General features: G+C 43.3%; 1 protein-coding gene across 2 annotated transcripts in view; it reads left to right on the top strand.

Annotated features, from left to right (window-relative positions):
* bub1 (BUB1 mitotic checkpoint serine/threonine kinase) overlaps positions 1-16,564 on the top strand; it is an 89,020-nt gene that overhangs the window by 65,614 nt on the left and 6,842 nt on the right. For both annotated transcript variants that reach the window (XM_070885759.1, XM_070885760.1), the window contains 4 exons: positions 626-750; positions 10,107-10,268; positions 14,661-14,818; positions 15,640-15,820. In XM_070885759.1, the coding sequence (XP_070741860.1) occupies positions 626-750; positions 10,107-10,268; positions 14,661-14,818; positions 15,640-15,820 (626 nt within the window). The remainder of the gene's footprint in view (positions 1-625; positions 751-10,106; positions 10,269-14,660; positions 14,819-15,639; positions 15,821-16,564) is intronic.

Genomic DNA, 16,564 nt, shown 5'->3' on the forward strand with positions numbered 1-16,564 from the left:
GTAAATAGAGTTGAGATGCAGATCAGCCATAATGGCGGAGCTGAATGGACTACTCTTGTTCTGATATAGCAAATTATATTTTTGTTCTGTTATAATGTACCTTTCTTCCTCCTGCATAAAATGTTTACTGGAGTCTTTGTCCTTAAGAAATTAGACTGTGCAATGTGTGACTTCAGCCAGGAATTAGATTATTCATCCCTAAGGTTCTTAAATTGCATGTTATTCTATAACTTGAGAACATGGTGGGTTTTATCTTTTGGGTATGAATGATTGGCATCTAGAAAAGTTTGAAGAGATAGAAATGTTGGTGGAAATCTAGACAGCTACCAAATGTGGGTTCTGTGTTTATCATTTCTCATTAAAGTTGACAAATGTTGCCAGTAAACAAAAAATATTTACTGCGACTAAGTAGAGATATTTATCAAAGATGATTAATACGAAGAGATTATCATTTCAAGTATCCAATTCAAGCCAGTTATGCCATGTTGACCGAATATTGGTTTGTCTGTTCCTTTTCTTCAATCTTTTCAATTAACTTGCACTTCGATTTTAGTGTGCTTATTTATATAACTGGGTTCTAAGATTTTTGCAGTTTGTGTAAAATTCTCCCCCTCCATGTTTTTAGGGGATGAAATGTTCCAGGTTACTTATTTACTTGGATGTGGGGCCTTTGCTCACGTCTACCAAGCTACAATTCTGGATATGAATAACTTGTCTGATGTGAGGAACCAACAAAAAATGAGCTTAAAGGTGCGTAAAAAGTTATGAATTTATTGGTATCTCAATTTAATCTTTTTGGAAATGAGCCTAAATTCTGTTTCCACTTGGACTGCCAGTGTACTTAAGAATTGGTGCTGACAATGCCACTTCTTCCTCTGTTGTTGGATTAACAGTAGTATATACCACTCGCATTGTCTGCATTCTAATATATCGTTTTTAGGAACAAAGTAACACCAGGTAAAATATTGACATCATTTCCACTTTGTGTCTTTGTTTTTGTGGCTTCACAGTAATTGCTATGGACAGTGTAAATTGTTCCCAAGGATGAAAATTTCCATTGAAATATTTGTACAAGCACTTTAGTACAGTAAAGTTAATGGAGGACCAGGATTTCTATAGTTAGCACTAAAATTTACCTATTAATTATTGAAAGCTTTAAAAATATTGGCGGCTGTATCATTACACTGGACACCTGCAATTCTTAATGTGTCCGTAGATGGGGAAAACCAGTGGAGACCAGGTCCATCTGCCAGGCCAGGAAAATGCAGAGTGCAAATTACTCTGACACCTCCCAATGCCCAGCTGCTGGGACAGTTTGATTATCTTCATCCTTAACTGAGGATTGATATGTACTGTTTAGAAAACTCTAGGAATTACATAATTAAAATTGATTCATCTAGTTTCCCTGATTGTTGACTTGGATAAATGTACCATCCAGTATAGTACCATTCCATGCAGACCAGAAGGCCCCAAATTTGTCCCCCAGCCTGTTATGAGCTATCTGAGCTGGAATGGCGGTAATGGCCGCAACCTGAACTAGAGAAAGGAGGAATCCAGAAGAATTCCTATATCTGATTCCAGCAGGCATCACTGGATAGCAAAAGTCATGTGTGTGGACACTAGGTAAAAATTGGATCAAATTTGGTGTGATGCCCCTATAGTTGAGCCTCCTTGTGTAGGCTCATACATGGAGAACAGTCAGGTTCATCATACAGAGAATTAAACAGAATATTGAAGGTGCAGAGGAGAACTGAAAAAAATAAATGAGGGGCAAGGAGAGTGTATGAGAAAAGATTACCAGGTAATGAAAAAAGGAATACTAGAGTTTTAGTGAAAGAATAGTTAGCGAAAGAATGGGGCCAATTAGAGACCAAAAAGGAAATCTTGTGGCAGAGACTGTAGCTGAGGTACCAAATGAGTATTTTGCATCGGTCCACAAAAGAGGATGTTGCCAATATCGCAACAAAGCAGGAGGGAGTAGAGAAATTGGATAGAATAAAAAATAGATTGAGGGGAGACGCTTAGAAGATTTGCAGCACTCAAAGTAGAAAAGTCACCCAGTCTGGATGGGATGCATTGTAGGTTACTGAGGGAAGTAAGGATGGAAATAGCGGTGCTCTGGCCACAATCTTTCAATCCACCTTGGTTACGGGAGTGATGGCAGATGACTGGAGGGTTACAAATGTTCAAAAAAGGGGAGGGGGATTAAACCCTGGTAACTACAGGCCTGTCAGCCTGACACATCGGTGGTGGGGAAACTTCTAAGAGACCAAAATCCAGGACCGAATTAATTGCCACTTGGAAAAACATGGGTTAATAAATAACATCCAAAGAGGATTTGTTAAAAGCAAATTGTGTCTGACAGACTTGATTGAGTTCTTCAATGAAGTAATGGAGAGGGCTGATTAAGGTAGTGTAATTGATTTTCAAAATATGCTTGATAGTGGCTTGTTAGCAAATTTTTAGCCCATGGGATTAAAGGGACTGTGTGGGTACAAAATGAGCTAAGAGTACAGAAAGCAGAGTAAGTAGTTGAATGGTTCTTTTCAGACTGGAGGGAGGTATACAATCGTGTCCCCCATGGCTTGTTATTGGGACCACTGATCTTTTTGATGTATATTAATGATGTAGACTTGGGTATAGGAGGCATCATTTCAAAGTTTGCAGATGACACAAACCTTGGAAATGTAGTAAACAGTGAATAGGAATAGTAGCAGAGTTCAGGAGGACATCGACAGACTGGTGAAATGGGCAGACACATGGCAGATGACATTTAAAGCAGAGAATTGTGAAGTGGTGCATTTTGGGAGGAAGAATGAGGAGAGACGATGTAAACTAAATGGTACAATTTTGAGTGCAGAAACAGAGACTTCAACAACAATTACCTGTATTTATATAGCGTCTTTAATGGAGCAAAATGTCCCAAGGTGCTTCACAGGAGTTTTAACAAAAAATATTTGACAGCAAGCTACAAAGGAGATACTAGGACAGGTGACTAAAAGCTTGGCCAAAGAGATAGGTTATAAGAAGTGTCTTAGAGGAGAGAGAGGTTTCGAGAGGGAATTCCAGAGCTTAAGGCCAAGGCAGCTGACTGCACAGCCGCCAATGGCGGATCGATTAAAATTGAGGATGTGCAGGAGGCCAGAATTGGAGGAACACAGAGATCGTGGAGGGTTGTAGAGGAGGTTACGGAGTTGGGGAGCAGTGAGGGATTTGAAAATGAGGATGAGAACCTGGGGGTTCACATACACAAATATTTGAAGGTGGCAGGACAAGTTGATAAGGCGGTTAATAAGGTATACATGATCCTTAGCTTTATAAATAGAGAAGATAGGTTAGAATTTGCACTCCGTCACTGCCCGGTTTCTTGGCGGTATTGACTGTTTTGGGCGAGAACCGGGTCGGCGCAAAATTCCCTACTTGAGGCACGCTGACAATTTCGAAGTTCCGCGGGGGAGAGGACCGCCTGCATGCAATGTCAACAGATCGTCCTGGCGCGATCTTTCGCTGAGCGGGGACCCGTAGGTAAGTATAACATTTTTTTAAAGCTGCCCTCAAGGATCAGCGAAGCTGGGCAGTAGGCAAGGAGGTCTGCAAGAAAAAGGTAAGTGATTGGTTTTTTACTATTTATTTTCAAAATCTGTTGGGGTGATTTAATTTAAAAATGTCATGGAAATAAGAACATAAGAAATAGGAGCAGGCCATACAGTCCCTCGAGCCTGCTCAGTCATTTAATACGATCATGGAATAAGGAGTTATGGGGGGCGGGCAGGGAAGAGACTTTTATTTTTTTCTCTTTCCCATTGCAGCTGGTATTTAGTCCATCATTCACCCCCCATCTAGACCCACCTTTTGTTTCCTAACTTGTGCTATTACCATCTCATTTTGGCCCATTATTCCTTTTGTCTCTCAAATCACTCCTGCCTTCCTCCCTATCACAGACGTTTCCTTTTCTTTCCTCCACTCCCCCTTTCAGTGCCCCTGAACTTCCGTAAGAATCTGTTACATTTCAAACTTTTCCAGTTCTGACATAGGATCACAGACCCGAAAGGTTGGCTTTCTTTTTCTCCACAGATGCTGCCTGACCTGCTGAGATTGCTAGCATTTTCTGTTTTTATATTCGAGAAGCTGGGGTTGTTCTTCGACCAGATAAGATTAGAACAAGATTTAATTGAGGGGTTTTGATAAGAGTAAATAAGTAGTAACCGTTTCCATTGGCTGTAGTGTTGGTAACCAGAGGATATAGCTTTAAGACAATTGTCATAAGAACCAGAGGGATGAGAATTTTTTTTTACGGTATTGCCTAAAAGGGTGGTGGATGCAGATTCAATACGAACTTTCAAAAGGGAATTGGATATAGACTTTAAAAGGAAATATTTACAGGGCTTGGTAAAAGAGCGGGGGAGTGGGACTAATTGGATAGCTCCTTCAAAAAGCAGGTACAGGCTGGACGTCCCGCTCAGGCTGCTCATAAGAAACATAGAAAATAGGTGCAGGATTAGGCCATTCGGCCCTTCGAGCCTGCACTGCCATTCAATGAGTTCATGGCTGAACATGCAACTTCAGTACCCCATTCCTGCTTTCTCGCCATACCCCTTGATTCCGCTAGTAGTAAGGACTACATCTAACTCCTTTTTTGAATATATTTAGTGAATTGGCCTCAACAACTTTCTGTGGTAGAGAATTCCACAGGTTCACCACTCTCTGGGTGAAGAAGTTTCTCCTCATCTCGGTCCTAAATGGCTTACCCCTTATCCTTAGACTGTGACCCCTGGTTCTGGACTTCCCCAAAATTGGGAACATTCTTCCAGCATCGACCCTGTCTAAACCCGTCAGAATTTTAAACGTTTCTATGAGATCCCCTCTCATTCGTCTGAACTCCAGTGAATACAAGCCCAGTTGATCCAGTCTTTCTTGATATATCAGTCCTGCCATCCCAGGAATCAGTCTGGTGAACCTTCGCTGCACTCCCTCAATAGCAAGAACGTCCTTCCTCAAGTTAGGAGACCAAAACTGGACACAATACTCCAGGTGTGGCCTCACCAAGGCCCTGTACAACTGTAGTAACACCTCCCTGCCCCTGTACTCCAATCCCCTCGCTATGAAGGCCAACATGCCATTTGCTTTCTTAACCGCCTGCTGTACCTGCATGCCAACCTTCAATGACTGATGTACCATGATACCCAGGTCTCGTTGCACCTCCCCTTTTCCTAATCTGTCACCATTCAGATAATAGTCAGTCTCTGTTTTTACCACCAAAGTGGATAACCTCACATTTATCCACATTATACTTCATCTGCCATGCATTTGCCCACTCACCTTACCTATCCAAGTCACTCTGCAGCCTCATAGCATCCTCCTCGCAGCTCACACTGCCACCCAACTTAGTGTCATCTGCAAATTTGGAGATACTACATTTAATCCCCTCGTCTAAATCATTAATGTACAATGTCAACAGCTGGGGCCTCAGCACAGAACCTTGCAGTACCCCACTAGTCACTGCCTGCCATTCTGAAAAGTACCCATTTACTCCTACTCTTTGCTTCCTGTCTGACAACCAGTTCTCAATCCACGTCAGCACACTACCACCAATTCCATGTGCTTTAACTTTGCACATTAATCTCTTGTGTGGGACCTTGTTGAAAGCCTTCTGAAAGTTCAAATACACCACATCAACTGGTTCTCCCTTGTCCACTCTACTGGAAACAGCTTCAAAAAATTCCTGAAGATTTGTCAAACATGATTTCCCTTTCACAAATCCATGCTGACTTGGACCTATCATGTCACCTCTTTCCAAATGCGCTGCTATGACATAATGATTGATTTCATCATTTTACCCACTACCGATGTCAGGCTGACCGGTCTATAGTTCCCTGTTTTTTCTCTCCCTCCTTTTTTTAAAAAGTGGGGTTACATTGGCTACCTTCCACTCCATAGGAACTGATCCAGAGTCTATGGAATGTTGGAAAATGACTGTCAATGCATCCGCTATTTCCAAGGCCACCTCCTTAAGTACTCTGGGATGCAGACTTTCAGGCCCTGGGGATTTATCAGCCTTCAATCCCATCAATTTCCCCAACACAATTTCCTGACAAGGATTTCCCTCAGTTCTTCCTTCTTACTAGACCCTCTGACCCCTTTTTTATATCCGGAAGGTTGTTTGTGTCCTCCTTAGTGAATACCGAACCAAAGTACTTGTTCAATTGGTCTGCCATTTCTTTGTTCCCAATTATGACTGCCCCTGATTCTGACTGCAGGGGACCTACATTTGTCTTTACTAACCTTTTTCTCTTTACATATCTATAGAAGCTTTTGCAGTCCGTCTTAATGTTCCCTGCAAGCTTCCTCTCGTACTCTATTTTCCCTGCCCTAATCAAACCCTTTGTCCTCCTCTGCTGAGTTCTAAATTTCTCCCAGTCCCCGGGTTCGCTGCTATTTCTGGCCAATTTGTATGCCACTTCCTTGGCTTTAATACTATCCCTGATTTCCCTTGATAGCCACGGTTGAGCCACCTTCCCTTTGTTATTTTTACGCCAGACAGGGATGTACAATTGTTGTAGTTCATCCATGCGGTCTCTAAATGTCTGCCATTGCCCATCCACTGTCAATCCCTTAAGCATCATTCGCCAATCTATCCTAGCCAATTCATGCCTCATACCTTCAAAGTTACACTTCTTTAAGTTCTGGACCATGGTCTCTGAATTAACTTTTTCATTCTCCATCCTAATGTAGAATTCCACCATATTATGGTCACTCTTCCCCCAAGGGGCCTCGCACAACGAGATTACTAATTAATCCTTTCTCATTACACAACACCCAGTCTAAGATGGCCTCCCACCTAGTTGGTTCCTCGACATATTGGTCTAGAAAACCATCCCTTATGCACTCCAGGAAATCCTCCTCCACCGTGTTGTTTCCAGTTTGGTTAGCCCAGTCTATATGCATATTAAAGTCACCCATGATAACTACTGCACCTTTGTTGCATGCACCCCTAATTTCCTGTTTGATGCCCTCCCCAACATCACTACTACTGTTTGGAGGTCTGTACACAACTCCCACTAGTGTTTTCTGCCCCTTGGTATTCTGTAGCTCCACCGATACAGATTCCACATCATCCAAGCTAATGTCTTTTCTTACAATTGCATTAATTTCCTCTTTAACCAGCAACGCCACCATACCTCCTTCTCCTTTCTGTCTATCCTTCCTAAATGTTGAATACCCTTGGACGTTGAGTTCCCAGCCTTGGTCACCCTGGAGCCATGTCTCCGTGATGCCAACCACATCGTATCCGTTAACTGCTATCTGCACAGTTAATTTGTCCACCTTATTCCAAATACTCCTCGCATTGAGGCACAGAGCCTTCAGGCTTGTCTTTTTAACACACTTCGACCCTTTAGAATTTTGCTGCAAAGTGGCCCTTTTTGTTTTTTGCCTTGGGTTTCTCTGCCCTCCACTTTTACTCATCTCCTTTCTGTCTTTTGCCTCTGTCTCCAATTTGTTTCCCTCTGTCTCCCTGCATAGGTTCCCATCCCCCTGCCATGTTAGTTTAACCCCTCCCCAACAGCACTAGCAAACACTCCCCCTAGGACATTGGTTCCGGTCCTGCCTAGGTGCAGACTGTCCGGTTTGGACTGGTCCCACCTCCCCCAGAACCAGTTCCAATGCCCCAGGAATTTGAATCCCTCCCTGCTGCACCACTGCTCAAGCCACGTATTCATCTGAGCTATCGTGCGATTCCTACTCTGACTAGCACGTGGCACTGGTAGCAATCCCGAGATTACTACTTTTGAGGTCCTACTTTTTAATTTAGCTCCTTAAATTCATATCGTAGGACCTCCGTCCTGTTTTTTTTACCTATATCGTTGGTACCAATGTGCACCATGACAACTGGCTGTTCACCCTCCCTTTTCAGAACCCGCTCCGAGACATCCTTGACCCTTGTACAAGGGAGGCAACATACCAACCTGGAGTCTCGGTTGCGGCCGCAGAAACGCCTATCTATTCTCCTTACAATTGAATCCTCTATCACTATCGCTCTCCCACTCTTTCCTGCCCTTCTGTGCAGCAGAGACAGCCACGGTGCCATGAACTTGGCTGCTGCTGCTCCCCCCTGATGAGTCATCCCCCTCAACAGCACCCAAAGCGGTGTATCTGTTTTGCAGGGGGATGACTGCAGGGAATCTCTGCACTACCTTCCTTGCACTGGTCTTCCATTCCCTCTCTGGCTGTGGACCCTTTACCTGCCGTAAGACCAACTCACTAAACGTGCTGTTCACGTCATTCTCGGCATCATGTATGCTCCAGAGTGAATCCACCATCAGCTCCAATTCCACAACGCGGTCCGTCAGGAGCTGGAGGTGGATACACTTTCGCACACGTAGTCGTCAGGGACTCCGGAGGCGTCCCTGATTTCCCACATAGTACAGGAGGAGCATAACACGTGTATGAGCTCTCCTGCCGTGACTTAACCCTTAGATTAACTTAAATTGGCAAAAGTGTTAAAAGTTACTCACTGATCTAGAAGAGAAAAAAGAAAAAACTATTTACTAATCACTTACCCCCTTGGCTGTGACATCACTTTTCTATTTCTTTCTACTTTTTTGCCTTCTCCCTGTAGCTGCACAAGCTAGGCCTTTATAGGCCTCTCCGACCACGAACTCGCGCTGCTCCCGACTCAGCGACGCACCTCCCGACCGCACGGCCTTTATAGGCCTCTCCGACCACGAACTCGCGCTGCTCCCGACTCAGCGACGCACCTCCCGACCGCACGGCCTTTATAGACCTCTCCGACCACGAACTCACGCTGCTCCCGACTCAGCGACGCACCTCGCGGCCTTTATAGGCCTCTCCGACCATGAACTCACACTGCTCCCGACTCCGCGACGCACCTCGCGGCCTTTATAGGCCTCTCCGACCACGAACTCACGCTGCTCTCGACTCAGCGACGCACCTCCCGACCTCACGGCCTTTATAGGCCTCTCCGACCACGAACTCACGCTGCTCCCGACTCAGCGACGCACCTCCCGACCTCACGGCCTTTATAGGCCTCTCCGACCACGAACTCACGCTGCTCCCGACTCAGCGACGCATCTCGCGGCCTTTATAGGCTTCTCCGACCACGAACTCACGCTGCTCCCGACTCAGCCGGGGAGCAGGACTAGGCCATTTGGCCCCTCGAGCCTGCTCCGCTGGAAGAGATACCTGGAAATGTGCTGGAAACATTCTATGATTCTATGCAGCAAAAATAATGGGACTGTACACACAAAAATTAGAGGGAACATTGCTGCTGGAATCTGCGAACTGTATCCCAACAAGAGTTCTTGCTTTCATGGGGGTACATGTGCACAAATCATTGAAGGTGGCAAGGCAGGTTGAGAAAGCGGTTAAAAAAGCATACGGGATTGGGGACTTAATAAATAGAGGCATAAGAGTACAAAAGCAAGGTAGTTAAGATGAACCTTTTGTAAACGCTACTTTGGCCTCAAGTGGAGTATTGTGTCCAATTCTGGGGACCGCACTTTAGGAAAGATGTGAAGGCTTTAGAGAGGGTGCAGAAAAGATTTACAAGAATGGTTCCACGGATGAGAGAGTTCAGTTATGTGGATAGACTGAAGACGCTTGGGTTGTTCTCCTTGGAGCAGAGAAGGTTGAGTGGATATTTGATAGAGGTGCTCAAAATCATGAGGGGTCTGGACAGAGCAGAGAGAGAGAAACTGTTCTCATTGGCAGAAGGGTCGCGAACCTGAGGACACAGATTTAAGGTGATTGACAGAAGGTAACCTGAGGGAAAACATTTTTACACAACGAGTGGTTCGGATCTGGAATGCACTGCCTTAAAGAGTGGTGGAGGCAGATTCAATTGTGGCTTTCAAAAGGGAACTGGCCAAATACCTGAAGGAAAAAAATTTGTATGTCTACGGGGAAAGAACTAAGGAGTGGGACTAGCTGAAGTGCTCTTGCAGGGAGCCGGCACAGGCTAACGGGCCGAATGACCTCCTGTGCTGGAAACATTCTTTGATTCTATGAAAATGAACATCTTTTTGTATTGTGAATTGAATCTCGTGATGTGACAATTTTTAAAGTAGTTTTTGTTAATTGTTTTCCAGGTTCAAAAAAAATCCAATCGCTGGGAATTCTACATAAGTACTCAGCTAACTGAGAGATTGAAGCCCAAGTTTTGCAATCTATACAACAATATTCACTCTGGACACTTCTTTAAGAATGGCAGTATTTTGGTTGGAGAGCTGTACAGTTTTGGAACTTTGCTGGTATTTCAGTTTTACTCAACAATTTGTTTTACATGCTGCATATATTATAAAGTGTGTTTGAATTGAAAATAATCTTGAGTGTCCTACTTAAAAGATGGCTTTAAATCCACTTTAGACATGGTGACATTAGTAAATATTTCAGGACTTGATCAGGTTGCTGAAACATGCTGATGGACTGATTGATGACATTAGTTACCATCTGAGACTGTATTTAAGAACATAAGAAATAGGAGCAGAGTAGGCCATATGGTTTACATCACTTCAACAAAGAGATCTCCGAGTTCTATGAAGAGTATGTAGGTATCTAAAAAGAAAAACAAACAGGAGTAGAAAGAGGATAAATCTCAAACCTGTCAACTGGATCCTATCCACATCAGGTAGTGGAATTCACAGGTAGATCCTGTTGACCTGTAACTTAGATATTCTAATCATAAAGGAGAAATTCTGATCTGAATTTATCTATCACATACATTTCCAACATTTTCTTTTCTTCCCCTTCCCTTTCCCAGTTTATGTTAATCTTAAAAATGGGTGTGGTGAATTTTGCTGAGTTGGATCCAGGCATGGCAAATATCACTCCAATGATTAGGAAACCCCTTTTCAATCAATCTGACTCTCCTATGGCATTCCCTGCTTGAACTAAATATGGGCAGTCTTGTAAAAAGTAAAGCTGCATCCTACTAAAAAATGAATTCAAGTTTGATAGTTGATGATCAGGCTGTATTGGCATTTTGCCTTGATCATTACAGAGCTACTTGAGACGACACTGGAACTGGCCACTGGCAATCCTGAAGTTATTTGCATCGATTGAGCAGTTAAAAGATTGACACTAATCTGACTTAATACACTTTTTCTAGACTTCATAAGCAGAATGCAGTTTTGATGGTGTGTTGCTATATACAAAGGCTACTCCAAATGGCACGTGTTCTGTCAGGTTAATTTGTTAAGGGGATTATTACTGCTACTTTAACTCAAACCCTTGCATCATTCAGAGACATTCTGTGGACTATGCTATCCAAATGGCTGTTGTATTGATGCTGTAGCTATACAGGTTAGATCTGTAAGAGACTTCTCTTTTGTTTATTTATTCATTCATGGATGTGGGCATCGTGATAAGGCCAATATTACTTGACCATTCGTAATTGCCCTTTGAGAAGGTGGTGAGTTGCCGCCTTCAACCGCTGCAGTCTGTGGTGAAGGTACTCCCACAGTGCTGTTGGGTAAGGAGTTCCAGGATTTTGACCCAGTGATAATGAAGGAATAGCAATATATTTCCAAGTCAGGATGGTGTGTCCTGGAGGGGTACTTGGATATGGTAGTGTGCCCAAGTGCCTGCTGCCCTTGTCCTTCTAGGTGGTAGAGGTCGAAGGTTTGGGAGGTGCTGTCAAAGAAGTCTTGGCACATTACTGCAGTGCATCTTGTAGATAGGTTTTGCTGGTGGTGGAGGGAATGAATGTATACGGTGGTGGATGGGGTGCTGATCAAGCGGGATACTTCGTCCTGGATGGTGTCGAGCTTCTCAAATAGTGTTGGACCTGCACTATTCAAACCAGTGGACAGTATTCCGTCACACTCCGGATTTGTATCTTGTAGGTGGTGGAAAGGCAGAGTCAGGAGATGAGTCACTTGCTACAAAATATGCAGCCTCTGACCTGCTCTTATATGGCTGGTCCAGTTAAGTTTCTGGTCAATGGTGACCCCCTGGAGGTTGATGGCGGGGAATTCGATGATGCTAATGCCATTGAATGTCAGGGGAAGGTGGTTAGACTCTCTTGTTGGACATGGACGTTGCCTGGCACTTGTGTGGTGCAAAATGTTACCTGCCACTTATCAGCCCAAGCCTGAATGTCATCCAGATCTTACTGCCTGCGGGCACGGACTACTTCATTATTTGAGGAGTTGCGAATGGAACTGAACGCTGCAATCATTAGTAAACATCCCCACTTCTGACGTTGTGGAGGGAAGGTCATTGATGAAGCAGCTGAAGATGGTTAGGCCTAGAACATTGCCCTGGGGAGGCCATTCGAGATGATCTAGATTCTTGAAGTGTGCTGGGTAAACATTAACGGGTGCAATCATATGAACTCCCTTCTCGTTTTCTAATGACCAGATAGTATGCAGTTAGATTACCAGTGGTTGTGCTGATTTCCTATCTGATTATTAATGATCTAGACCCATGGTGGGCAAAATATGCCAGCGGGCCATATCTGGGCCATCAAGTCATTCTATCTGGCCCACTGGATGGGACAGAAATAGAACGTGAGCCGGAGTTCTAGCTGCACTTTCACTTCTCATTGGTCAGAGACACACCCGAACTGCAGCCAAGGAAAAAACATAGTAATACTTCACTCAAATTGAAAATTTGCAAAAGCGTTCCTTCCCCCACCCCCACCCCCCCCCCACCCCCCCCGGGCCCGGGATCCGTTCCGTGATTCTGGGCCCCAATGGTGGATGTCCATACCCAGAATGCACTGCGTACTCAAATATGCCCTATCCATTTTGGAGTGTAGTCGTGGCTGCTCATTGCCATGATTTCTACGGCGCTGCATCTTTCCTCTCCTGGTACCTCGACTACGATAGCAGGGGAGTTCTCATCTGGACTGCGTCAGTAATCTTTGCAGAGGGACATCAGGATGATTGAGGAAGGAAATTGATGACACAGGCTCTAAAGAGGGTACAGTTCTATTTCACATCACTGATTTAGAGACACCAGAAGATACCACAACATTTTAAACTTTTATCTTTGATTCATTTCTAAGCAGTATCTAATTCATGTTGTGCATTTAAGATAACATCTGACTACTATCTGAATTTATGTTTATGCAATGTTCCTGTTTAATTTTTTTCGCATGCAGTCCCTTTAAATTTGATGTGTGGCTGGCCACTATGCAGCCACACATGCGCAATATCTCTTCCAGCGGCAGGAGCTGGGGAGTGGCCTACACGGGACCACGCGATTGGTGCGCGACTGAGTAGCCATGCGCCTGGGGGGGGCTGGGGGGAAGTATTGGTGTGGCCCTTAGCAGCTCACCAAAACTTAAGTGGCCCTCCAGCCCAAATAATTGCCCACTCTTGATCTAGACTTTGTCTCCTGAAATACATTGGCAAGGTGAAGCTTAATGCTTCCAGAACAGGCTCAGTTCTTACATCAGAGGAGCATTAATGTGGTGCGGTGCCACCTCTGATATGGATTTTCCAAAGGTACCACATAGATTTATAAAAATTAAGGCAGGTGGTATTAAAGTGAATTTTCCAGCATAGATAGGAAGATGGTTAAAGAACAGAAGTTAATTGATTCAGATTAGAGAGATCTAGTTAGTGCATGCCTCCAGAAGTCAGTGTTTGGACCATTGCTCTTTATATGATCTGGACTTGGATATAAGGAACACTACCAAACTTTACAGACAGAATAAAAGAAAGTACGGCTAACCGTGAAAAAGAATAGCTTAGTAGATTGAGCAGCTAGATGTCCGATTAAATTTAATGTGGAAAAAATGTGAGTTGATGTATTTTGAGAGGGGACACGTAAACTAAATAGTAAAAACTTAAAAAATATAGCGCAAAGATTTCGGATTCAGATGCACAAATCTTTGAAAGGAGAATAAATTGTTTAAGGAATGGCAGAGTACAAAAGCAACACAATGATGTTAAACATAAACAAATTATTGATTAACCCCTATTTTGGATGCTTTATTTTAGTTAATGTCAGGACCATGGGTCTTGTGCAGAAGGGATTCACTATATGAGGGATGAGAGGTGTTAGTTGAGGAGAGATGAGAAACTAATTTATTGGAACAAAAGAGGGCATAAATTTAAAATAATCAGTAAAAGAATGGGGTTATTTCAAGCAGAGGATTAAGAAATGGATTGCTCTGGTGGAAATAGAATCCATAACAATTTTAAAAGGGAACTGGATAAATATTTGAAAAAGGGCATCGGGCCAAGTGGTAGCTCTGAGGGCCAGAATAGGCACTATAGACCACTATATGGTTCTGTGCTGTAAGCGTCTGATTGTAAATGTGCAAAACCTGTTGAGTAACACTTCACCTAAAACCAATACTCCAAATTTCTATGACTAGTCTCATGGGTAGTTAATCTAAGACCTCCTCTGCCTGCTATATTGCTCTTCTGATTAAAGAGTGCTCCTCTGTAATGATGAAAGGGAGCTGTATCTGAGTATTCTGCATTTGTAGCAGCTAACCACAATGTGCATATTCTGTAATATGCTATCATTGAGAAGTGGATGCGAGAAAGAAAGAGTATGTTTGGGAGATCGTGGAGGGGAGGAGCGTAACTATGCAGTCTTTAAAAACTTAACTTTTTTTTGAACATGTAGAAGTGAACCTTTCTTTGAAAGCCATCAGTAAAATTCTATATTTTCTTTGATTTCAGAATGCTGTTAATCTGTATAAAACACTGAATGAAAAAGCAATGCCTCAGCCCTTGGTGATCTACTTTGCCATCCACATTCTGTATATAGTGGAACAGCTGCATAATATTGGAATCATTCACGGTGATGTAAAACCTGACAATTTTATACTTGGAGACAGGTTAGTATCTTTGTAAATCAACCTTGGTGTCGTTTTAGTAAAAAACACGGATTTTGCACTTCACAAAATATATGATTGGTTCTTAAAAACGTGCAGGTGGATACATCCTGGCGTAAGTACTAGGATGCACTTGCCTGTATCAGTCATCCTGATCCTGCTAAAGTTCTCAGGCAGGACAATGAAAAGTGGGCCCTTGATGTCCAGGGTGTGCATCTGGGACACCCACCAGCATAAGTGGCCCTTTGCAATCAAAGTAAGCTAGCACCCCCCCCCCCCCCCCCTTGTATGGGGATGCTCTTTTTATTAAAAAAAAATTTCCCTTCTTTGGGAGTCAAAACCCTAATCCCAATATGGATCCTTTTGCTTTCTATCTTCCTCCTCGCACCACCCCCTCTATTCTCATCAACTTCTGATGTTGCTTTACGTCCCCTTTAACCCAAGGACAGCGGAACACGAAGCACTGGGGGCCTCCACCATTTGTCCTGCCCCCACTGATGTGGGTGCACTGGTAAGGAATGTTCAATGGCTTGGTATCTTATTAAGGCCTGTGGGAACTCCTGTCTATAGCTGGAACCCAGCAAATCCAGGTCGAGATGAAGTTTGTGGCTATTCTGCTGGAATGGCTGCCCCTCTCTGCATCAAAGCTCATATCATATAAACAATGTAATTTTGTATAAATTAAGAGTGTAAGATTAAGCATTGTTTTTTTTTAACTCTGGGACTGTCCAGATAATTGCCAGTCTTTTCTGATCTTGTACGTTTCTATGTTTCTAAATCAATCAGTATGAAGTATTGACTAGCATATTGCATGTTACATCTAGGTTCCTGGATAGTGATGCTGGCAGTGTTGATGACAGCTTGTCGCAAGGGTTGACCTTGATTGACTTTGGTCAAAGCATAGATATGAAGTTGTTCCCTAATAATACAGTTTTTGTGGAAGGTTGTAAGACATCAGGCTTCCAGTGTATTGAAATGCTGTCAGAAAAACCATGGACCTTCCAGGTAGGTCATATGTTTTTCTTTAAACTTCTTATCCACCATCCTCTGTCGTCATCGTCTTCTTTCGTACGGTAGCAAAGCAAATCAAATATAATTTGGGGCGACCATTTGATTTGCTTGGTTTGATGCTGTCACTAGGTCGATTTAACAAGTTTGGTGTCCTGTGAGATGACAATAGTTGTGATCTAAGAGCTAAGGTCACAAAGACTTTGAGAAAGGAGAACCATCTATGGCTAACTAAAGAATGGTATCCAGTTGAAAACAATGGCATACAATGTTGTCATGATTAGTGGGAGACCAGACGATTGGGACATTTTTTTTAAACCAGCAAAGGACGACTAAAAATATAGGATGATGGATTATGAGAGTAAACTATCAAGAAATATAAAAATAGATTGTAAAGACTTCTACAGATATATAAAAAGGAAGCCGGTAGCTAAAATAAACGCTGGTCCCTTAAAGGATCAGACTGTGGAATTAATAGGGAAAAGGGAAATGGCAGAGACTTGGAACAAATATTTTGTATCGGTCTTCACGGTAGAAGACACTAAAAACATCCTTATAATAATCAAGGAGCTATTGGGGGGGGGGGAGCGGGTAGACAGCAGAATAATGGAACTAAGTTGGACAAGTCCCCTGGATCTGATGACCTGCATCTTAAGGCCTTAAAAGTGGATGCATTGGTTGCAATCTACCAAAATTCCCTGGAGTCTGGAGAGCTCCCAGCAGATTGGAAAACCGCAAATA

This window comes from Pristiophorus japonicus, chromosome 7 (assembly GCF_044704955.1).
Source record: "Pristiophorus japonicus isolate sPriJap1 chromosome 7, sPriJap1.hap1, whole genome shotgun sequence".
Taxonomy (NCBI): domain Eukaryota; kingdom Metazoa; phylum Chordata; class Chondrichthyes; family Pristiophoridae; genus Pristiophorus; species Pristiophorus japonicus.